This window comes from Rhinatrema bivittatum, chromosome 19, assembly GCF_901001135.1.
Source record: "Rhinatrema bivittatum chromosome 19, aRhiBiv1.1, whole genome shotgun sequence".
Classification (NCBI taxonomy): Eukaryota; Metazoa; Chordata; class Amphibia; order Gymnophiona; family Rhinatrematidae; genus Rhinatrema; species Rhinatrema bivittatum.
Genome location: NC_042633.1, coordinates 26,177,175 through 26,202,234, shown reverse-complemented (window position 1 = coordinate 26,202,234; position 25,060 = coordinate 26,177,175). Strand labels below are relative to the sequence as shown.

Genomic DNA, 25,060 nt, shown 5'->3' with positions numbered 1-25,060 from the left:
GAGACATGCCTCCAGTTATTTTAGCAGAAGCAATGCTCATTAATAAAGCGTCAACCCCCCCCCAACATTGTACAGGGTCTCAGTCTTAGCCAGGAAGAGCCCGTCCGCCTTTTAGTCACCACCCAGGCCTTCTCCACTCCCAGCCAATGCCTGCAGCAGGTAAGAGTCTCCCGTCCACCACCTCCTGGGTTGCCCTTCTCCCTGCTCCTCCTCTCCCCCTCCCTTGTGTTTCCTGTGAAGGGGATTCTAGACTGGGACAGTCCCATCCCAATGCCCTCTCAGCAGGGCCTCCAGGTCTTCTGCGATTTGATTAAGAAAGCGTCCGGCACTCCCATCCCCCCCCCCCCCCCCCCCCCCCCCCCGACTCTCTCTCTCTCTCTCTCTCCTTTCTTTTATTGTTATTGTTCCATTAACGACTTCAGCATTAATTAAGTCTGTAATGAAAAGGAGAGCTGGTCTCATAAGTAGTGTTTTATTAAAGTAATCGTAGCAGCATGTTTATTCCAATGTATTGCAAACTGTTACGGAGAAACATTCAAACACGGATTTTCAATTCTCTTTTTGTCTTTTTTCTTTTTTTTTTTATGGCTTACGGTGGTGGATTGGAATGAGCATTTTCTCACACACTAAGAACAGACAATGTTCCAACAGGTTACAAACGTGCGCTTGGGTTGGTGATTTGGGTCTGAAGACGGCAGACAGATGCCCGGTCCCCTGGGCAGGGATGCATGCGGTGAAATCCTTCAGGGATCCCCACCACCACCCCCCCTCCCTTGCAGGCTGCGGAGAGAGGGCTCTGCTTTTCAGGAGGGAGGAGAGGAGACCGCCTGTCCCCCCCACCCAGGAGGCCCCGGGTTCAAGTTGGCTTCACACAGAAACAAAGTGGCAGACTTTCCATGCTCTGGGAATTGTCAAGGTCTTTAAATAAAAAGTTGTGACCATATACATTCTCCCTCCCTGCATCCCCAACACACAAAAATGAATAAATCCCTACAAAGAGAGGGCGAGGAGGCTTCTGGCTATGGCAGAACGGTAGTGCAGCAGCGCTAGAATCAGCTCCAATTTGATTTGCCCTTTGCAAGCTCCCAGGAGGCCAATTTTTGGGTTGCGGGTGGAGGCAGAGAAGAGGAGGATCCGGAGGAGAGACAGTGACAAGGGCCACCAAAACCAGAAACCCAACGGGCTGTACGAGCCACGAAGGTGGCAGAGTGCGGCCGGGCAACCTGGTGGTTCTGGAGGCCGTTGGCAAGGCCCAATTCTTTTCCCCCATTGCATCCCAGCCCAGATCAGTCGCTGACCGGCGGAAGAGGCGGGTGGAGAGGCACGGCTTAGGCCGATCCTGTCAGAAGTCTGCATTTGGTAGCCAAGTAAATGAAAGGTGAGCTGGTCTTGGCAGCTCTGAGCTGCACGATGATGCTGAAGAGGAGCATAATCCAGCAAAAGGCGCACCGTGCAACAAGAAATAGCCGAATGGTATCAAACAATTGGAGCAAGGGTCATGGCGGGCTTGCGGGAGAGGTCTGCGAGTGGTGTGACTCCAGATTTCATGCCGACTTGGCTACGCCAGAGTGTGTCAGGTGCCCAGTGGGCTGTGAAAATCCGATATTCAGCCCAGAGCAGGACTTAAGACATTGCCAAATTTTTAGTTAATATTAGAAATGAAGAAGGGGTGTTGGTCAGCAGTTAGGAGGCGATCTCTTTAGATCAGGAACGTGCATCTGAACAGCCTGAAGAGTATTTGAGGGGTATTAACTTAGCTAGTTTAAGTGGCAAGGACTAGGATGCACTAAATCTGCAGAGGAGGCTGGTGCTGCAATGAAGGGGTTTGCATGGAGCAAAGTCACAGGACCTGACGGCCGCCTTCTATATATTTTTTATATTAAATGTAAAGACTTACTCTCCCTGGTTCCAACACTATTGCTGATGCTAGCATTCCCACAAGCCATAAGAAAGAAAAGGATCCCAGGCTTACGCTCGTCCCATAAAGCTTATTTCACTTATTAACGCTGATGCTAAACGTCTGGCAAGGATTATGGCTAAGCGGACAGAGCAGCTTCTGCCAGGTTTAGACCAAATGGGCAGGTTACAGATAACACTCCAAGGGCTGTGGCTATTATTTGCACGGCTGAAGAGAACGTATCTTCTGCCTTATTGCTTTTTTTAGATGTTGAGAAGTCCTTTGCCCAGGTTGAATGGAGATTTATCTTCAAAATGTTGAGAAATATTTAACTTTGGGTTCCGGGGTTTCTTAAAGTTGCTTCCTGCCATTTATAGTAATCCGGATGGTCCTGTATCAGAAATGATGCTGCTGGACAGGGATGCCTGCTGTGCCTTATCTAATGAAACGAATTAGAGATGGAAACGAAGAGTCAAGTTTAAGGATGCGGCGCACTCCAAACGGAATGGTAAAAGAGCACTTGTATGAATCAATGTCATCCAAAATGAACTAGTGCCTCTGAAAAACCCCTTTTAGACTAAGAATATACAAACTACAGGGATTTAATGTATTACTACATAAACTCTGGTGTCCGGTATCACTGCGAGGAAATCTCGCCAAGGTAACGGTTGGGATTCCAACATAGGCAGGTACCGTTTTTACTTTAAATTTGGGGCTACGTTTTTGTGGTATAGTGCTCGTGATTCTGACAAAGCACTAGCTAAAGTTTAGTGGTCCAAGGCAGCTCTCCTAAAGGAACAAGTCAATGTTTCTTTAATCAATTTCTGCGTTCCTTCCAACTTATCTTATACTGTCCAAAGACTGACTTAACGAAGGTCTGACTAACAAGGCGGCATCGTGAAGCAAGTTATGTTACACAACTCTGGTTGCTGAAGCAGGCGCGCAGCGCCGAAACACTGACAGGGTCGGGTGGGCTCTACTCTGCAAGGAGACATCTATTGACGACATCATACCCAATCTTCTAGCTGGTTGTGGAATAAATGCAAATTGTTTACCTCCATAGCGGAATCTGTTTTTTGTTCTATATATTCTTGAATTACTGTTTTGGGTTGGCCTTGATAATAGATAGTTATTGCCTGTTTGTTCCATGAACATCTGTTATGCCTGCATGCATTTTTGAGTTAACCATATTCTAACAACACTGTAATAGACATGATTCTGGAATGTGAGCTATTACTATATATTACATGAGCGATGTGGTAACTTGTGTAGACGTTGTATACAGACAGGGAGATATTCGTTTTAGGTTGTCAAACTCATGTATACACATAGGGACAGGTATGTGGTTGGTAGACGTGTTATGTTTAGCAGTACTAAGGTGTTCTTTCATTTTATTTGTTTTGAATTATATTAATAAAGATTTCTTTAATTGGCATTACATTCATTCACACAAGCGCTCTTTTACCATTCCATTTGGAGTGCTCTTCTGGTCTGTTTATTGAGCACCTTAACAATTACATATTACCTGGTCTATCTGTATTTATATATATCAACATTTTGGGTGCTATTTCAGAGTCAAGACAAACCATTTGAAATCTTGTGGTCTACCTCCAGACTTACCAAGTCATCTTATGACAGGAGTTTCCTTTCCCTGGCTGTCAGATGGTTTTTCCCATTATGTGTCTAGGGCAAAACCTGCATTTAGCGCGTCCCTAGCGCCTCATTATTGGAAGCAGCGGCTGTCAGCGAGTCCGACAGCCGACGCTTAATTTTACTGGCGTCGGTTTTCGAACCTGCTGACAGCCATGGGTTCGGAAAACGGACGCTGGCAAAATTGAGTGTCCGTTTTCGAACCCGCCGGCGGGCAGATTTTTTTATTTATTTATTTTTTACATTTTTGGTGCCTCCAACTTAATATCGCTATGATACTGAGTCGGAGGGTGGGCAGGCGTTAATTTCTTGGCCGCACATTTTACTTTCAGTATTCCAGGCGGCTAACTCATAGGCTCATCAACATGCATTTGCATGTGATGAGTGCTATTAGTTTCGGGGGGGAGTTGGCTGTGCATTTTCCACGCGCTATTACCCCTTACAGTAATAAGGGGTAATAATAGCGCGTGTAAAACGCACGGTCAAACGGGGGCTAAATGGTGCACTCGGCCAAGTGCACAGTTCTGTATCGTCCTGCTTGTCTTGACTGGATAAGGTTCTGGCGAATTCTCAGCCATAACCTGAGCGGCCAGAAAGCAGTTGCCTAGATTGAAGCTTGTTATCCCTGCACTAGTCTGCTAATTTCCTTCCCTGACCCCAGGACCTCTGACAAATTGAACAGCTAAAATCTAGTCACTCAGCAAAACTAGGCAGCTAGATTCAGTCGATCTGCGGAAGGGTATTTTCAGCTCAAGGGATTCTTTTGAAATTCAATCCTTAAATTTCTAGGGCATGGCAGGCACCCTAGGGTGCCTGAAAGCTTTCAGTCAGCATTCAAAGAGGTCGGAGGGGCTACGCTTGCCAAATGACAAACTTGATTGCCGAGCAAGTCATGTGAAGCCTGTGGCTTGCTAGAATACAACTGCGGCTCCTGCTGGGTGGGCAGAGACAGAAATCAGGCTCATGATACTCTAGAAGCTGGAACACGTAGCGTGCCTGCAGCATGACAATGTCTGCCCTAACAGCTAAGCATCTGGTATCAGAGCCGCTTTCATGGCCTGCTGCAGGCATCGAAATCTGTGCGTCTCCCCACTGGTCCCTGTTCCTGCATGGGAATACCCACAGCTTTCTCTGGCTCAGGCCTGCAAGTTTGATCAGTGGGGTCCCCCTTCCTGTCATCCAGAACGCGGAGTGCAATCGCTCCAGCTTTCTCTTTTACAAGAGTTGGATCGTTTTATCCAGAATCAATGGGGCCACCTTCTTGAGGGCGCTGATGCCCAGGGAAGAAACATTTAAACAAGGAAATGCCCCCCCGAGGGGCTTCTATGGAGATTTCAGCGAGGAACCACTGCCCAGCATCACCGTAAATGAGAAACAGAACAGGGTCTGGGCTTTCTTCACAGACTGATGGCTCCAGACCTGGCACCTGCTCATGAACATGGCAACGGGCATTTCCCATTTGGCAAAGAGGTATAAATGATTCTACCAGCTTCAGCCTCCTGCAGCCCTCTTACAGCTCCAACTGGAGGGGATTATATACGTCTCTGGTAGCAGTGCCCGCACGCTCAAACATTCTGGTGGGCAGGCAGTGGGCACAGGAGTGAGATCTCATCCACCCACCCTATCTGCAGCAGGCCGGCACACCTCCCCCCCCCCCCGCTGGCTTCAGGATACGTTCTCACTGTTTAATAAGGCCGACTCTGCTTGTCCTTTTCTAGATGACAAGGGGAGAGGGAGAGAGAAGCTGGAAATGCTTAGAGCAGATCTGAGCTGCCCCGCTGGAAACATTCGGGCCTCCCCGTCGCTTATTGAGAAGGCCTGAGCCCTCCGCAATGGAAATCTCTGTTTCCTTCTGTGTATGCCTCCCCCACGTCCAAGGAATTCTGCGCCTGCCTGAATGCTTGAGGAGGATGAGCTGATCCGAAGCTGCCCTTCCGTCTCTTCTCCAAGCCCCCAAAGGCAGTTTGTTGCTGTCAGTTTCTGGTTCCCTGACTCAGTACCTAGAAAGCATGAGGATGAGGGGTGCATGTAGAGGATACAGGCTAGACAGGGCTCAGCTCACCCCTACAAAGACTATTTAACCTCATAGACAGGGGCAACTGTCAAAGCACCCGGGATAATTCACACAAAGTTCACGACCCTCCCTGACCTAAAATGTGCCTCCTGGCAGCCTGGCTCAGAGTACCCAGGCTAAGGAAAACCACGCATGCTTCCAGCCAGCCTCAGGAGGGCAAGATTTAGCCTTTTATCCAAGGTAATGGCTTTGAAAAAGTCCGCCAGAAGCACGTTGATGAGGTGTCTCACACATCCCGTCCCCAAACCCAGCCTCTAACACACACACACACACACACTTGGAGGCAGCGCCAGTTGGAAAGTTTCTTTGGAAGGGGGATGCTCAGGTCCTACCCTCCTCCTAGCAGTTTGATGGCTTCTCTACAATCTCAGGTCAGCCTCCCACCCCAGAAAATTAAACAGCGGGACTGTCACAGGCCATGGCACTGTGTGCGTGTGCATGTATGACACATGTCTGGGAGTGAAGGAAAAGGGGCTGGATTCAGGGATGTAGCTGAAGGTCTCATCTCTGAAACTGCTGCTGTGAAAGACGGAGCATGGATCAAGGATGGGGAGGAAGAGACTTCGCACTGAGCCGGAGTCGAGCGCTGCTCCCCGGCAAGGGCATGGGAAGGAAAGGGAATTATATCCACAACATGCAAGACGTTGAGCATTTCAGTCACGGAGTCGATTCCACGGTGGAATAAGTCCTGCTCCTCACGCCGAACGTGGCTTCAGTCCTGCTCCTTATACCAAACATGGCTTCAGTCCTGCTCTTTACGCCTAATGTGGCCACACCAAACGTGGATGCAGTCCAGCTCGCCACACTAAACGTGGATGCAGTCTTGCTCGCCACACTGAGCACAAAGATTCAGTCCTAGTCTCCACATCAAACATGGCTTCAGTCTTGCTGGCCACACTAAACGTGGATGCAGTCCTGCTTGCCACGCCAAATGTGGATTCATTCCTGCTCACCACACTGAATGTGGCTTCAGTCCTGCTGGCCAGCCAAACGTGGCTTCAGTCTTGCTCGCCACAGCGAATGTGGCTTCAACTCTGCTTGGCACACTAAACGTGGCTTCAGTCCCGCTTCCCTCACCAAGCACACAGATTCAGTCCTGCTCCCTGCTACCAAGAGTGTGGCTGGAGCTCCTTGGGCCCCAGGACACTGGGACCTTTAACCATACTGGGCAGCTTCACAAGGGAGGTGGGGGGGTCCTCTTGCTGCAAGAACTCAGGACTGTATGGCTTTGAGAAAACAAAAAAAGTCGAAATGCTCCTCTGATGACGGACAGATTCCTGCATCTCTTCATCTGTGTCCTTGGGCTCATATGAGCTTTGTCCATGACCCACGAAGTAAAGAAACAGCGCACAGGGAAGAGAGAGGAGGACAGCCCTCCAAAACCTGTACACCAAGGAGAAAGAGAGGGGGAAAGGGAGAGAGAGAGAGAGAGGAAAGGGGAGGAGAGAGAGAATTCATTAGCTAGGAGGCACGAGAGGGTGATTAGTGTGGACAGGACATGGCTCCTCCTCAGCTGGGCACCATCACACATACATTCCAGCACTGCAAACCTTTCACACACTTTCAACACACGGCTACACTGACAGCAAGCGACAGAGTCATTCAGGCTACTGTGACTCACTCTGGCTATTGTCAGAGACAGGATGCTCAGCTCAATGGACCTTGGTCTGACACAGCGTGGCACTCATCCTATATTCATTCTCCACCACACCTGCTCCTCTCTCCGCTCCTGCACTAGCTCACCAGAGACTCCAGCTGTGCTCATACACAGCATGGTTCAGGACTCTGCTGATAAACAGAACGGCCACACACAGATATTGCCACAAAGAGAGACACGCTGATAGAGTTACACATAGATACGGCAGCCTAAAGGCACTTGCTGACACAGCCACACACAGAGACATAGCCACACAAAGACACTCGCTGATACAGCCTCACACCGATACACACAGATATAGCCACACACAGACACACTGATACAGATACACATGGATAGAGCCACACACAGTCACACACATATATAGTCACTCAAAGACACCTGCTGATACAGACACACACACCGATACATGGAGGGCTACACGCGAGGCACTATACTGGATAAACGGGAATTTCCTGCTGTAAGCCGGCTCCTTAAAAGCTGTGCTTCCTCAATCTAGTTAACGGTGTGTGAGGGCTTCCACAGCACACGGACCAGTCGTCCGGACTGGAGAGACAGGGACTGGGCAGGTTTGGACAGTAACACATGCAGATTGCAGCTTCCAGTTTACGTGCGTTATTGCCTGGCAAAACCTGGCTGACATGAGAAGGAAGCAAGGGCAGAAGTCTTTTGGCATGTGGCAGCCATCGCAATTCTGAAAGGGAAGGTCGCGCACACTGTCCCCTGTGAGATCTGGGGAGGGTTTGGCAGGTTAAACGATCCCATTTAGGTTACCCCAAGGCCAGCAGTTAGAAAAATGCCCACGTTCTGAACACAGAGACACCATGGCCACACCCTGCCCGCCCTGTTACTTACCACAAGGGTCCCTCAAGACGAGGAGGGCCAGACCTCCTCCCCTTTTCCTAGCTCTGCTCAGTCCCTAGGAGGGGCCTGTGCCACTGCTCGGATTCAGAGGGCTGCTGATCCTCCCGTTGAAAGGGCTCGGAGAGACACACAGGGACGTGTGCGAATACAGAAGGCAGGGGATGGGCAGAGAGTCTGCGGTGAGTGTGTGGGAGGAAGTCGTGAGATAAGCAGGAAATGCGGGTGCGAGGAAAAGAGCAGGGAGCTCACACCAAGGAGAGAGGGGCAGAGTCTTCATCTGTCTGTCAGTCTGTCCATCCCCCCTCAACAGCGGGGCCACAGGATGGGCCTGGGTCCTGGAGAGGGTCACCTGGCCCCCCTTCTGTCCCTCTATAATGACTCATTCCCAACTCCCCGACGTGAAACGTCCCACTCACAGGTCTCTGGGCACACGTCTCCCTTCCTCAGCGGTGGCAGCGGTTAGTCGGACTGCCCGCTCTCCACCACAATGCAGGGCTTCTCCCGCGACACAGGGCCCTTTGCCATGAAGCTGTTCAGCGTTTTCTCCTGCAATACAGAAGAGGGGGGGGGGGAAGGGGGAGTTGGCAGTCTGCTGAGGCAGGTTACGCGGCGTTACAGCACCGACCCCTCCCCGGGCGCCGCACCGCGGTTAGTCCCAGGACAGCCCTGGAAGAGAGCCGGGGCTGAGACGGCAGCCCAAGTAACTTTCAGACTGGGCACAGAGGTGCACGAGGGCAAAAAAAAAAAAAGGCAGATTCAAAGGGGCCAATTTATGAGCTGAACTCCCAAAGCACGGCACGGACCTCAGTCCTCTTGTCTGGGAGGTCGATAGTCAGAAAGCCGGTGAGGGAGTAAGTTATCCGGCTAAAGTTACACACCCAATGTTATCCGGATACTCAGCGGGACCTTCCCCAGCTGGAGGAGTTGGTCGCCGAGTATTCCCAGATAAACTTACACTCATAACTTTAACAGGCAACTTCAGGACAAGGATTTTTCCCACCAGGCACCCGCGAGTAACTTTAACCAAATGACACACAAAATGTGTGTGCCTGGGCTTTAAAAGACTGGGGGTCGATATTCAGCATCATGAAGCCGGATAACTGACAAATTATTTGGCAAAATACCAATTTTTCAGTATTTCCCCCCACTCATCCAACTAAAATGTGTAGCCACATCACGTAAGGGCATTCTGGGCAGGGTTAAGTTAGCTGGATAAGTTATATGGCTAACTCTGGTTGTGCCATAGAGTAATCTTAAAGTTCCCAGAGAAACTAATCTGGCTAAGTTTAAGATAGTTGGGTATAGGCTGCGCTGCTGAATATCCCGCCAAATTTCACTGGGTAAGTGTATCTGGCTAACTTTGCAAGCCAGCCAGTGACTGAGTAGTACCCCTACTGTGCACAGACCCAAGGAATGAACTTGGTAAGAAGGAGATGGACCGCCATCTACTGCAAAAGAAGATTGAGGGGGGGGAATCACTTGAATTTGACGTCCGTGAGAAAATCCAAAGAACCCCCCTCTCTAACGACCGCTACCAAGAACGCGAGAGTTCTTGTACCTCAACGAGCTGGTGCCAGTGCTCGATCGGTTTCCTTGGGTTGGCCAACATTTCGCTCCAGTGTTCTCTTCCAGCCATGTCAGCATCGCCACCAACTCGGCACATCCCAATCACCTCATTGTGTCCTATACTGTACAAGAAGAGACACCGTGAGAGACAGCGAGCCGCCCAGGCGTCCCATGGTGCGTTCAACCCTCCTACAAACCGGCCTGTTCCTGCATCCTGGGGAATGATCACAGCAGAGAACTGAGGCCTTTATCCCATGAGGCAAATCTTAAGTCCCTTCAGGATATATAAGAGGGGGAACATTGATGCCCTGCCCATTGCCCCTTCACGTAAAGGAAACAGATTGCTGTGTGTGCCAGTGGTGGACATTATGGCAACCATCCAGACCCAAAGTGCAGTGGATAGATCCCCGTTCCCTTCTGCGGGCCTTCCAGAAATCAAGGTCCAACCTCTCCAAGGGTCTCGCTTCCCGTCGTTCTGATTTAATGACGGAACCCCCCTTGAATTATAGGCACCAGGTCTAGAAAGTGTCTGCTATTCCTGGAAAGCAGTCACCGCGCTCTGAATTGGGAATTTAAGATTGGGTAATCTGTCTTCCTGTCTCTCTCCCGAGTGCCGGTGCCCAACCCAGACCGATGGAACTGCTCCCACCCTTTCCCTGGCTATCACGAGAGTGCTCACCAGTCGTAGTCCATGACGGCTATGGTCAAGCTAACGTGGTCCATGTTTTCATTGGGAATGTCAAACACCAGGGCCTCGTTGTAACTCGGATTAAGCGTGTTCTTCTTAATGGATGTTTTACGTTTCTTTAACCGCCGGCCTTCGCACATCAGCGAGGCTTTAACGTACGGATCTGGGCAGCGTGAGGAGGAAAGAGACCAGAGGAGAGAAAAAAAAGGGAAATTTAACTTCTTAAAGAGGGAGTAACGCTCCATGATCCGTCCTGAGCCGCTACCTAACACCTCAGAGGGAGTGTGGCATGACTGTGGGAGCAGTAATTATCCCTGTATTCATACTGTAGTGAGATAAAAGGCACTGGCTGGCTGGCAGGGCGGCTTTGTATGCTACAGACAGGATGTACAATGTTCAGAAGCACCAGGAAACCAGAGGTAACGAATGGTGTTACAGCATCGATTAACTATGCTAATGTTTGAGTTACGTTAAATCCCACCCAGGAGCCGGGAGATTTGACCCCAACCTCCTACACTGCAGCAATATGTCCGGACCCCAAAGATTAAAGGGGGAACACTGCAGGAAGTGTAAGTCTCTGTTGAAATGCACGGTGCTAACTCTAAGTGGCAGTCACACAGCTGGAGACGTGGCAGGCAGCACTGACCTGAGAAGCCGGTAAGGTCCATGGCCTTCAGGTTGGTGGCTTTGATGATCGTGAGAGTCAACCTTCCTGCAGTCGGGAGGTAGCAAAGGGAGAAGTTCACTTCACCCAGGTCAGCTTTTTCCTGAAAACGTTAAAGGTAAGGAACTGAATACTTGTATCTCCAGCGTGTGACAGCAAGGTGTACAGCCAGCATGTGATACTGTGATATACATGTGACGTACTGCCAGTGTGAAACAGTATGGTGTAGTGTCCTGCAGTGTGTGATAACATGATGTACTGCCAGTGTGATGTACCTCCAGTGTGTGACACTGTAATGTAGTGTACTGCAGTGTGTCACTGTGTGATATACTGCTAGTGTGTGACAGTGGGGTATACAGCCAGCAAGTGACATGTGATGTACCTCCAGTGTGTGACAGTGTAATATATACTGCCAGTGTGTGAGTATATTGTACCTCCAGCATGTGATAACGTTTTATACTGCCAGCATACAATATTGTGACGTACCTCCAGTGTGCGACAGTGTGATATACTGCCAGAGTGTGGCAGAGTGATATACTGCCAGCATTTGACAGTGTGGGGTACAGCCAGCGTGTGACTGTGTGGTGCACTGACAGTGTGTGATGGTGTGGTGTACTGCCAGTCTGTGGCATTCTGAAATACTGCCAGTATGTGACAGTTTAGTGTACTGCCAGTGTGTGACAGTGTGGTGTACTGCCAGTGTGTGACAGTGTGGTGTACTGTACTGCCAGTCTGTGGCATTCTGAAATACTGCCAGTATGTGACAGTGTGGTATACCTCCAGTGTGTGACAGTGTAGTGCACTGCCAGTGTGTGATGGTGTGGTGTACTGCCAGTCTGTGGCATTCTGAAATACTGCCAGTATGTGACAGTGCGGTGCACTGCCAGTGTGTAACAGTGTAGTGTACTGCCAGTGTCCTATGTCCAGATGAGACAGCTCAGCTTTCCAGAAAGATCAAAGAAGGAGAGCGAGAGAGAGAGGGAAAGAGGGGGAGAGCAGATGAAGCAGAAAGTAACATGGCAGGGAACTTTCTGAAAGGCACAGCAGAGCCCACAGCCGATCAACTGCAGTAATATTCACGTCAAGGTCATGCTGCCAGAAGCTGGGAAAGGAAGACCACTACATGGGCTGGCTGGGCCACTGGGTCCTTAGCTAGGTTACTTTTAACATGCTCAGTAACCATCAATTTAAGAGAGGGGTGAGGAGGACAGCAGGAAAAACGGTGCCTCTGACTTCCCAGAAATGTCCCTTCCCCTAACCCTACAGGATCCCTGAACGACAATGCCTGAAGGTCAGAAATTCGTCGGGCCAAACAAAGCACCACCAAGAAAAAACTGTTACTACACAACTAGCGTGCCAAGTGGAAAGGGAGATGGCGTGGGACATGCAACTTCAAACGACCGATGTTTAAAAGCCCAGCGAGAAATTTCACTTGAGGGATATGAGGACTGAAGTCCCGAAAAGGTTCCCTGGAATCTGCTTCCAGAAAAGCATGCAGTCATGGTGCCCAGTGTATCTTACGGATACAACAGGAACACCTCAACAAATCTTCTGGTGTGAACAGCTATAAGGAATCCCCCCAAATGAAAGCTCAGACATGGCCTCCCAGTAAATCCTGGAATAGACTGCGGAAACTTCTCATCGCTCCAGGTAACATCCCCTGCACTCTCTCACACTGACTCTCTAATGGGATATCTGTCATCATTCCAGTTATAATCCCGTGCACTCTCTCACACTGACTCTCTAATGGGATATCTGTCATCACTCCACGTAACATCCCCTGCACTCTCTCACACTGACTCTCTAATGGGATATCTGTCATCACTCCACGTAACATCCCCTGCACTCTCTCACACTGACTCTCTAATGGGATATCTGTCATCATTTCACGTAACATCCCCTGCACTCTCTCACACTGACTCTCTAATGGGATATCTGTCATCATTTCACGTAACATCCCCTGCACTCTCTCACACTGACTCTCTAATGGGATATCTGTCATCACTCCACGTAACATCCCCTGCACTCTCTCACACTGACTCTCTAATGGGATATCTGTCATCACTCCACGTAACATCCCCTGCACTCTCTCACACTGACTCTCTAATGGGATATCTGTCATCACTCCACGTAACATCCCCTGCACTCTCTCACACTGACTCTCTAATGGGATATCTGTCATCATTTCACGTAACATCCCCTGCACTCTCTCACACTGACTCTCTAATGGGATATCTGTCATCATTCCACGTAATATCCCCTGCACTCTCTCACACTGACTCTCTAATGGGATATCTGTCATCACTCCACGTAACATCCCCTGCACTCTCTCACACTGACTCTCTAATTCGATGTCTCTCATTTTTCACAGCTGGTTAAACATCTGGCCCTGTGCCACTTTATCTTCTTCTGAGTACATTTTGTCCCTCGCAGTTAAATTCATTACTGGATGCAGCATCGCATGAATGCTCCTGCTGCAATCTCCAGCTCTCTTTTACAAGCCAGCAGTTCACAAATGAGGTCAGAGAAAAGGCAGGGAGCCGGGTGGTGCTTCAGAAGACAGAGCAGAGCTTGGGAGGAAGGTGGAACATGCAAGCTGACCCTAACACTGAGCATTTACATGCAGGAAACCTGATTGTATGCCTACAAATGGGCTTTTAGAGAATTGCTCCAGGGACAGTGCACATAAAACAACGTGAGGCAGGGAAGGAAAACTGGTTCTTTTCTGCTAATTTTCAGTCCGGCTAATTTTCATACCACAGATCAGTCCAGAGAAGTGGGTTTTGCATCCCTACCAGCAGATGGAGGCAGAGAATAAAACTTTTCAGACACTGCTACATATCCAAGAGTGCTATTTGCAGTCCCTCAGTATTGACCTGTACTCAAGCCAAGAAGAACGACAACCACAACTAACCTAACTCCAGGACAATCAGGGAAAAGGTTGGAGCCTCTGAACTTGAGCCCTCACATCTAATGAAGGAAACTGAAAACCAACAAATTCTGCACTATATGCATCTAGAAGTAATAATGGCCTTTCCAAACCAAAAAAGGGCACGTTTCTGGACTGATCTGGGGCATTCCAGAATGAAAATTAGCAGGTAAGAACCAATTTTCCTTTCCTGTTCATACCCCAGATCAGTCCATACAAGTAGGATTCACCCAAGCTTCCCTACACTGGGTGGGAACATGAAAGACCAATGTGTAATACACTCTATCTGGCACCCATACATGCAATCGGTAATGTTTGGTACAAGTGTGAAGCGAAGACCATGTCACTGCTGGACAGATCTCCTGCAGAGAAACCAGCTGACACTCCACCCAGGAAGCTGCCTGCATCCCAGTGTGCACACAATCCCTCTGAATTGGTTCATCCTTTACAGAGATAAGCCGAAACAATTGTCTCTTTTAGCCATCTCACAATCATGGCCTTAGAGGCCTTACTTCCTTTCCTTGCACCACTAAACAAGATGAAAAGATGATCTGATCTCCTAAAACTGTTAGTGACTTTAAGGTACCACAACAAAGTCCGGCGAACATCCAATAAGTGAAGCTCCTTTACATTTGGCATCACCACAGTCAAAAGCCGAAATGCAGGAAGCTCCACTGTCTGGATAAAATGAAAGAGGGAGACGACCTTCAGTAAAAAGGAAGGTACTGTACGCAACAAGATCCCATCATCTGAAATCCGAAGGAAGGGATCCCTACATGACAATGCCTGAAGTTCAGAAATTCATCTGGCCGAACAAATTGCCACCAAGAAAACTGTTTAGAAAGTAAGATCCTTCAAAGAAGACTGTCTCAAAGGCTCAAATGGAGGTCCACACAGCACCTGAAACATCAAATTAAGGTTCCACGATGGAAACATTCTGCAGACCGGAGGACACAAATGCTTCACCCCCTTCAGAATACGAGTCACGTCTCGTCCTGGCAATTGATATATGCCACCGTTGTTGCACTGTCCAAGAAGACTCGCAGTGTCCGCCTTTGCACTTGCAGAAGGAAAGAAAGTAACACCCTACAAACCACTCTCGTTTCCAACCGATTGATAGACCAGGACGCTTCCATTGCCAACTACTGACTTTGAGCCATCTGTCCTTGACAAATGGCCACCCAACCCTTGGGCTGGCATCTGTGGTCACCACCAACCAGTCCGGAATCTCCAACTCCACCCCTCCCTCCAAACTAGGACGAGAAAGGCATCATCTGAAGTGGAAGAGGAAGATGAAAGTCCTCCGACAGGACAAAAGTGCTCTTTGGAGAGGCCGCATGTGAGCAAACACCCATGGAACCAATTTCAGCGTAGATGCCATAGAACCCAAGACCTGCAAATATTACCAGACCCTGGGTACCGAAAGCTATAGTAGCCAAAGAATCTGAGCCTGCAACTTCATCACCCTGTCCAAGGTAAGGAACACTTTGCCCATGTGGGAATTGAACCATGCCCCCAAGTACTCCAAAGATTGGGACGGAACCAGATTGTTCTTCACTCGGTTTACTACCCAGCCCAGAGACTGCAACATCCTCATGACGCGCAGAACTGACTAACGACACTCCAATTCTGACTTTGCTTGAATGAGAGTTATCCAAGTACAGGTGAAGTAGTACCCCTTCTTTTCTCAGCGCTGTGGCCACCACCAACATCACTTTGGTGAAAGTCCATGGCGCCATCAACAAGCTGAATGGAAGAGCCCGAAATTAAAAATGCTCTCAGCACTGTAAACCGCAGAAACTTCTAATGGTCTGGTTGCTGGGGATGTGCAGATAGGTTTCTATTAAATCCAATGATGCCAGGAGCTCCCCCTTGTGAACTGCAGCTATCACCACTTGCAACATTTCCATGCGAAAACATGGCACTCGAAGTGCCACATTGATCTTATTCAGATCCAGGATAGGCCGGAAGATACCTTCCTTTTTTGGAATCACAAAGTAAACAGAGTACCTTCCCTGGCCCTGTTCCTGCGGGGAACCGGCACTATTGCCTCTAGGCTTCTTAGCTGTGGCAACATATCCCACACTGCCTCTCTTGATGCGGAATGTACAATGGGACGCTTTGTAGGCTTCTCTGACTGGCTGAGCAAATTCTAAAGCGTAGCTGTCTCTTATCTGAAGTGATCTTGGTCCACTCCTCATAAAAGAAGGCCAGTCTCCCCACACCAGCTTCCAGGGAACAGTGAACCAGCCTGGCCTCATCACGAGGCCTTACTTCCTCCAGCCCCTTGACCAGAACCATCCTGGCGAGGTCTACATGTCCCCTGAAAGCACTGCTGCCTTCCCGATCCTTGCTTTTGTAAGGAAGCAGAAGAACTCCTGTTGGACCGATATCTCCTCGCATCTCGAAAGCGAGAGCGAGGTGGGAAACTCTTCTTGTCACCCTTCAGCTTATCCTCTGGCAACTTATTCCCCCTTTGACTCTCCCAAATGCTTCACTAACTGTTCCAGGTCTTCCCCAAATAACAGCTTTCCTTTAAAAGAGAGACTGCACAGCTGCGACTTGGAACACACATCCACCGACCAATTACGCAACCACAGGAGCCTCCTTGCTGCCATCACGGAGACCATAATCCTGGAGGACGTGCTGGCCAAATCATACAGCGCAGCCACCACATAGGCCACTCTGGCTTCCAAACGGGCTGCCTGCTTGGCGGTGGCTGAGGAAACCAAACCTTTCTCCTGTGTCTTCTGCACCCACTGCAAACAGGCTCGCTGCATAAGGCTATTACAGATCGCTGCTCAAAGGCTCAAGGCCGAAACCTCAACATCCTCTTCAATGGATCTCTAACTTTCAGACCTTGGTATCCTTTAATGCAACTGACCCTGCCACAGGGATGGTCGTCTTCTTGGTCATCACTGAGACTGAAGCATCTACCTTTGAGAGCATCAGGAGCTCCAAGGTCTCCTCTGGCAGGGGATATAGTTTTGCCCCTGCCCTACCTACTTTAAGGCTAGCCTCTGGAGTACCCCCACTCCTGGATCACCAGTTTCTTCACCTTCTTAGGTAAAGGAAAAGCTTTGGCGGACTACGGAGCCAGTCCAGGACAGGATCCACCCTTTCATTGTCAGACTCTTCCTGCGTGACCTTAATCCCTAGTTCCACCAGAACATGTGGGATGAAAGGTCATAATTCCTCCTTCCTGAACAATAGGACTACCCTAGGGTCATCCCCTTCAGTCACTGGAACCTCCTCCAGATCTGACTGATCCTTATCTGCTTCAGGAGTGTCATCTCCAGGGTAGTCTCTAGGTACCTCTTGAGGGTCCCCTGATCCATTCGAATTCATCAAGGTTCCTGTGTCATCTCCTGACTGAGCTTTAAGACCCAGGAGATGGAGAATCCCCCCAGACTTCCCTGGCAGGCCTGTTTTTCACACCTTAGCTGGACGCTGTGAACTCTGGGCCTGCGGCAGTTTACCCCCTGCCCCCCTCTTGACTAGATACACCTTATGGAAGAGCAGAACAAAGTCCATGGAAAAGGCCTCATCATCCACTAAATCAGTAGAAGGTTCCACAATACAGTTCAGGTCCTCAGTCGAGCCGCGGCCCATTGACGATAATAGGGGGAGGAATCCCTGTACTCCTTTGTAACTGCTTGCTTCTTGTCACGTGGGGGCAATATGGCCACCGCTCCCTCGGCACTAGAAGAGGCCTCCTCGCAGGCCCCCTGCCGATCGGGTGACCTGCCTTCTCTCTACAGTCTCCGCAGAGCTTCCTTCTCCTCCGGAGGCACACCCAGCACATAGCGCTGCCACATTGAGACGCGCTCTCTTCTTCCCGCAGGCCCAACAGATTTCCTGTGCTCCACAGCTGGAGCCAAGCTGCAGACCGCTCCTGCACGTGCCGCCACACTGCCGCAAAATCACCACCTGGTGAAGCTGCCCCAGACCCTGGGGCTGCCACTGCACATCGCCTTCTCCTCTCATCCCTGCCCAGGCTCTGCCACACGGACACCAACGCTGACTTGCCTTGTGACTGACTTCTGTTTTATTTTTTGTTTCCCAAAGGGATACTTTCCTATGTCCAATAAGAATCCAGCAGCAGGTAACAGAAGAGAGACCTCGGAGGGACAGAGGAAACGAAGACCCCAGGCTTTCCATCCTCCCGGACGCTTTGGGTCGAGTCAGATCAGGGATACCAAACCCCCCCCCCCCCCGCTCGCCCTGCTCTACCCGAGGGATGGCCCCACGAAGGAACCTAACACCTCAGGGAGCAAAGTCTTATTCCTCTCTCTATTTTCTATTTAGTACTTTTTTAAACTCCAGACTGCAGGTTTTACACCGCCACCATCTGCTGGAGACAGAGAAATACTGAGAGCCTGCAGGTGGTGTTCTCGGTTAAGTAGCAGTGCCCTCATCTGCCAGTATGGATGAAAACCCACTTGTTGGGCTGCTCTGGGGAATGAACAGGAATTTCACTTATACGTTACGTACTCGTGTGGGAGGTGTTCTTAAGGCGATGGAGCTGGTCGGGGAAACCAGTCACGCGTGTGCTCCTGATATTTGACAGCACATTTACACGCTCTCGAGCAGGCAAAAAACGTGGGCGGGCATGCATGCCACGCTGGCTTCCACGGGCACCTGCTGCTTTCCGAGCAGAGAGTCACACATGGCAAGTCTGCTGGGCAACTCTGGGCTGGAGTCTGCGCATTTCTGTCTACCCGTGGACCGTTCTAAAATCGTCCTCTCCAGGTACACGCGGTGCATGCCAGCGGCCGAGGGACATTCCGGGTGCAGTAAATGAAAGGATTTGAGATCTCTGGGTGAAATTTCTCGCTGCTGACCTGTCCCTTTAAGCACACATGCACCTGCCCTGAGGGGTGGAGGCAAGATTCAAAAAGCAGTTTTACAGGGGTAAATCGTTCGGTCTCCTACAGAACAAGCTTTTCATTCTTACTCCCAGGTCGGATTTCTGTCATCTAAAATGAGTCGGGTCTCTTTACTCTTTCATCATGAGCCATGAGAAAGAAATATGAAAGCCTGCCTCTCAGGAAAGGTCACTTTTAAAGGGAGAGCAGGACCCCTCCGCAGATCCCAGCACAGCCCAGGAAAGGAAGTCTGCGTCTCGCAGGGTTAATACAACAGCTTGAGGTATCCGGTGCCCGCCAACCTCAAAACAACAAAAGCAGAGACAAGTATTCTCTCCCTACCACCAAACCAGCAATGCCTTCCACTAATTTAAGAGCCCACGATTGTGACTGGACGGTGCGACTGCCCTAGGAGGGAATGGTTTTTAGAACGCCCCCCTCTCCGTGCACAGCAGCCTGGACCGGTGTAGGCAGGTAACGAGCTCTGGCTTGAATGGTACATACGCCAAACTACAAAGGCAAGCAGGGACCGACGCCGTCTGGTCCTGCACAAGAGGCTTAACGTTCCCGATGCCCACGGTCACAGACACGGTTTTCTCCCACGCACTGGCCACAAGGTGGGACAGGACTGGAGGGTCAAGAAAAGCAAGCGTCAAGACTTACCGAACTGGCCTCCAGGATGTCTCGCCATATGGGCTTGTCATCAGTGAGCTCGGAGAACTCCAGCAGGTTGTCCAGGACCACCTGCCCGATGAGGTCGTGGCGGGAGAAGCGGTCAAAGTCGTAGACGCTGAAGTGCAGCTTCCGGTTCTGCAGCTCGTTGAAGGCGACGTTGAAATGAAAGGTCTCGTTGAAGACGGGGTTCAGGGTCTTGCGGTGCACCTTGGTCTGCAGCTTCTTCTTGCGATCTGGCAGCAGGTAGATCTTGACGTAGGGGTCGGAGAAGCCGTTGGCGTCCTTGGCCGGCAGGTCCAGGGCCTTCAGGATCTTGACCACCAGCTGCTCGGTGCTGTAGGCGTAGCGGAGAATGAAGCTGATGCGGCCGCAGCTCGTGGCCTCCTGCTTCTTCAGCTCCGAGTCCGCCGAGCGCTGCTTGTACAGCTCCGGCTTGATGTGTCCGATGCTCGTCGCCTGCTCAGGCTTCTCGTCCGCCTGGCCTGCCAAGTCCGGGCTCGACAGCTGCTGGGCGCCGGGCCGGGGCAGCGTGTTGTACCTGTCCCAAAGAGCAGGCACAAAGATATAAAGATTCAGACAACGCCCAGCTCCTAACTTTTCTCCCCGTCCCCTCTCTGCTCCTGAAGCCACCCACCTTTTACACTCCTAAATTTGGAAGGGCTAAGCCCCAAAGCTAGGCGCCTAAAATCAGCCTCTGAGTTCAGAGGTTAGAAAGCAGAGGCGCTGAAGCCGCAATTCACCAGCTTATCCTACATGAGATTCCTCTAAGATGGCATCGCGTCCTGAGCCGAATAAGCCCATCTGCCTGCCCCCTTCGCCCCCTCTTAGAGAGGTTCGGTCTCTGGTGAGATGATGGCGAAGCGGAGGGAGAAAGACAAAGCGAGAGGGGGCCCAAGGCAGATGGGGAGTCCCGTCCGTGATGACGAGAGATAATGGGACGTGCTGTGCGCGCCATCCAATGGCCCAGAAACAGCAGATACACCACCAGTGGTGGTGCTGCCGGTAATCTTCTCGCCATTTCTTCAGCTCTCACCGCCTTCCCGCCTCATCGCTTCTGTCTGTCCGTCTACCCTCCCCTTCCCACAATAACCTTTGGGCCGTTCATCCAAGTCCACCGGAATCTGCGCCAGAGACGGTGGAGGCACCAGCGACCCATGGCTTACACATTTTATGTGAGCCCCAAAAGTCCCCTTTGGGGTAAACGGGCCAGTTCAGTTCTCCCCCTCCTCCCTCCCCATCTCAAAAAGGCACAGAGTACAGCTAATCCCTAGAGAGAGCTTGGGAATGGTGCAGATGGGAGGGGTTTAAATAGAAAGGATTAGAGAAAGATCAGAGACAGAGGCTGAAATACCTCGCAAGCTACAAATAACGCCCAAGCGGTACGGATGCACTTAAACAAGGGCTCATGGTAAGACAGAGCCGATTCGGCAGGGGCAAACAGTTTCAAAATTCACACAAGGCCTGGGGCAGCCTGGGATTATCACTAGGGAAGGCCAGAGATCGGCCGGGATCAGAGCAGAAGGCTCTGCTCTCACACCCAGCGTTCCTATGCACATCTGTTACATGTGGAAAACCTCGGCACAGGTCTATTCAGTCCGTGACTGCTTCTCAATCCAGCCTGCCTGTAACACACACCCTGTTCCCCTTATGAGGAGGAGGAGGACGGATTACCTGGGGGCTGGTGGAATAGCCGACACTTGCTGGTGTGAATGCGCATTGGGCATCTGGCTCTCCTTGGGGACCGGCTGGCTCTCCACAGGGATGTCCGGGGACGTCTGGCTCAGTTTAATATTGGCCTCTGGGTAGGAGTCCATGTCCAGATAGGAGCGCTCTGGCATCTCGGGGCCCAGCTCCACCCGCTCCACCAGGAGGTCCCCATAGTGCGAATGGTGGAGGTGGCCATGGTCCTTACGCTGGCTCTGGGAAGAGCCCTTGTCTCTCCAGGGGATCCAGCACAGCTTCCAGGAGACAAACAGCGAGACCCCCAGCAGGACGATGCCGCAGAAGGTGACGATAACAGAGAGCAAGCTAACAGAGACATCTACAAGAGAGAGCACAAGGAGAGCCTGAGAGGGAGCCCATCGGCACCAATGCTCGCACTTCCTGTCTGTTAGAACAGTGCATGAATAAACACCAGAAATCATTTCGTTTGGAGGTTCACTCTCACAGGACTCAGTAACCCTTCAACACAGACTGGGGGCTCCTTCCCACTCAGGGTCCTTCCTCTCCTCTCAGCTCCCCCCCCCCCGCCTCCTATTCTTCGCAATCCCGGGTTTGGTTTCTGCCCGGCAGCCTCTCTCCGCGTGTCCCGGTCCACCAGTGAGGAGGGACTGCAGGTGCCTACATTTAAGTTTGCTTCAGCCAAGACGACAGGGATGAAGGCGACTCGCTGCGCGTCGCCCTGCCTTGAGAGGTTACCTGGAGCGGCATCACCGGGCCAGGCGCACAAGCACAGAGAGTAGGGTCGGATGCAAGGGGGGGGGGGTGGGTAAGACAAGGAAGCGATGTCCACCGCCCCCCCCCCCACCGGGTTTCCACCCTCGGGGCCTGATTCATCTCCGCACTCTCGCCCCTTTCTTCCCGTGGCCATAGGATCTCGAAACAGTAAATAATAAATGCTTCTGCTCTTGTGTCTGATAAATTATAAATCTCCACATGTCTGCGAGGCTCTCTATTCCCCCTGAATCAGCAGCAACAATGCAATTACTCATCGTGGCCTTCTGGAACAGCAGCGCACGGAAGACATCACCAGTACAGGAAGGGAATGCAGAACAAGAGGCAGGAAAAGCAGCTGCTCCTCGGTAATCACCGGCACACAGACTAACGGGGGAAGCCTCATCAGGATTCCCCCACCCCCCCCCTTTCTTCATGCTGTCCCAGCTCAACCCCCACCCTGAGGCTTCCGGGTCAAACCCCTTCCAGCCACAAAGGACAGGACCATGCCCAAGTCCTCCCAGAAGAGGCAACTTTTCTGCTGCTCTCGTTATCTGATCACGGTCTGTGCTTTCTCCTCTAACTAGGGTCTTGTTTGCAAGTTGCATGCCAGGACTCAGGCGTCAGATTCAAAAGTGCATACGGGAGTGGACACTAAGCGGATCTCCCTAGGAATCCCTTCTTTCAAGCACAGCATCGTGCGGTTGGACTACAAACAGGGTTCATCCCCTGTCAGAAAATGCAGCATAATCGACAGCGCAGTTACAACAGAGAACTCGGACCACCCTCCTCATCCTACCATTATACTAATCACCCTGCCTAATCTCTGTCTGTCCTTCCAGCCAGCTCCTTCTGTATTTCTGATCCCATTTCAATAAGTTATTCCACAGTGGAAAGCTAGTCAGCTTTAGTTTTCTAACATGAAGACTTTCTCCAAAATGATACTGAGCTCAGCATGGCAAAAGGATTTTTGTGTGTACTTCTCTAGCAAGAGCCCGCAGTACCAGCCATGGTCACAAGGTGGCAGTGTAATGGATCAATTAGAAGCTGCAATACCAGAAGTGCCCATAGGATGGCAGTACCATTATAATTGTTTTAAATAGTTTTCATGCCCCCTAATGATTTCAAGTGGGATTTCTGCTAGTTACAAAGTATATTTTGCATTTTGACTTGTATCCCATTTTAATACCTTTTATTATAAGGACGAAATCAGGAAATATAATCCAGCCCCTAGTACCAGTTTATTTTAATCCTGAGATACTACCTGACTAAGCTTTCTGCTGGTGACATAAGTCATGGTGTTCACAGTCCCTGTGGAATGGGAGGGAATTTCAAAGCTCGGGGCCAGACTTAAGGGTCCACATTAGCCAGGCTCCTGAGGGACCTGCATTTTTTGGCCCTGGCTGCAGTGGCTGGGCTGGAAGGGGGATAGAAAGTAGGAAAAGGTCTCCGGGTTATTTGTAGCCCAACAGAGGCCGGTTCTGACCGGGCCTGCAAGCCCAAAGGACTCGGAGGAACGTGGAAGACCAAGAGATCTCAGAAACTGAGCCCTCACCGATAAGGAGAATTGTTAGCCACACAATGTGACCTAAAGGGACAGGAGGCAATCTTGACATCCTAACTGACCTCTAACCTCTGCCCTGAGCAGCCTTAGCATGAGATCCTTCTGCAGCAAGCCAAGAAGAATCAATCCTGCCCCTAAAAATATCAGCCCCCCCAGGAAATGTATGGATTCCCAGCGCCTGTGTGTGTAATTACACTCGCCTGCAGAGTCTGTTCTACATGATCCGAGCTCGCTGAGCTTTCCGGCTAGCAGCCTGGCCAATGTCCTTGAGCTCTCCTTGAGACCTGAAGGCCCAATGACGGCTGCAGAGCAAAAGGAATGCTCAGCTTCCTTCTCCGGGTCCAGCAACCACTGCACTGCCCTTTCCAGCCCAAATCTCGAGCTTCTCCAGAGCTTGGCAGGTTCACCTCGCCCAAGCAGATTCTAAGCCTTCCTTTTTCATCATCCCCCCCACCGAAGTCCCGAGGATGCTCCGGTCGGGAGAAGGAAGAAGTAGTGAAATCTGGGACCCCCAGCACAGTATCTCGTGTCTCTCTTTCTCTTCGTATATACGTGTGTGCCATCCATCTGTCTAGCTTTGATTTGCGTGTCTGTCTGTGCCCGTCTCCAGACCTGAGTGTGTCTGAGTGGCTTTCTCCTGCTTTCTTTCCTACAAGAGGATCAGCGCCCGCCCATTGATAGTTTATCTGTGCTGGACTGACGTCACCACAGCCTTCCAATCCCTCCCTCCCCAGCCTCTGCATCCTAACCAGCTCTCAGCTTCTTCTCAGCACCTCTCCCCCCCCTCGTCGTTTGAAAACAGTTCGGCAACCGATGTTGACGTCCCTCCACTCAGAGAGCAATTACCACAGCCATTCACCCAGATAATGTGACCGGTCTGAACGTAGCCCTCCTCTGTGAGCACTCATAGCAGTGGAGAGGGGGAGGGGTAAAAAGAGATATCCCCAGGCAGAGGCGTTTAGATCAAGGGCAGAAAGCTTGTCACAGCCCCTTCAACTACGGTCGCCATGCTTACAGGGCATTACCTGAGACCATGGGCATGGTGTGGTCCCTCCAGACCTGGTCACCGCCCCTCCTGCCACGAGCGCCATGCTTACAGGGCATTACCTGAGTCCGTGGGCAGGGGCCGGCCTCCTTTGCGCAGCAGGTCAGAGAACTCCAGGCACTTGTTGTGGTCTTTGAAGCCGTGCCCATGGAAGCAGATCTCCTTCATCAGGATGAGGGCGCTCTGGCAAATGCTGTCCTCGTAGTCCCCGGACATTGCTCACAACCATCTCTCAGAGGGCCCGAGAAGAGAAAGACGCACAATAAGTGCACTGCAGCAGCTGGCAGGGACACAGCTGCCCGTGTGCAGGGTCATCCCACAGCATTATCACTAAAGGACACAGGCCATTTGACCTTTGCAGCAGGTAAATCCCGATTGTGAATGTGGACAGAGAATCTCACCCTGCCAGCGCATTACTACAAACATTCACATACATATACACACACACACTCTCTCTCACACACACACACACACACACACACACAC

The 25,060-nt window shown here is 50.8% G+C and overlaps 1 protein-coding gene across 1 annotated transcript; it reads right to left on the bottom strand.

The window, feature by feature from the left end:
* Positions 1-8,601: 8,601 nt before the first annotated feature.
* Positions 8,602-24,790, bottom strand: SYT3 (synaptotagmin 3). The gene is made up of 7 exons (XM_029585391.1): positions 24,637-24,790; positions 21,204-21,573; positions 19,521-20,070; positions 11,043-11,163; positions 10,388-10,559; positions 9,701-9,830; positions 8,602-8,688 (listed from the first exon to the last, which is right to left on the bottom strand). Exons 1-7 carry the CDS (start codon positions 24,788-24,790, stop codon positions 8,602-8,604), a joined length of 1,584 nt encoding a protein of 527 aa, XP_029441251.1.
* Positions 24,791-25,060: the final 270 nt, after the last annotated feature.

Excerpts from the sequence above, each read along its gene's own strand:
- SYT3 (XM_029585391.1), bottom strand. The coding sequence starts at position 24,790 with ATGTCCGGGGACTACGAGGACAGCATTTGCCAGAGCGCCCTCATCCTG. Across the intron at positions 20,071-21,203 it reads GCTATTCCACCAGCCCCCAG|GTACAACACGCTGCCCCGGC; the intron begins GTAATCCGTCCT and ends TCTTTGGGACAG. Across the intron at positions 11,164-19,520 it reads ACATCCTGGAGGCCAGTTCG|GAAAAAGCTGACCTGGGTGA; the intron begins GTAAGTCTTGAC and ends TAACGTTTTCAG.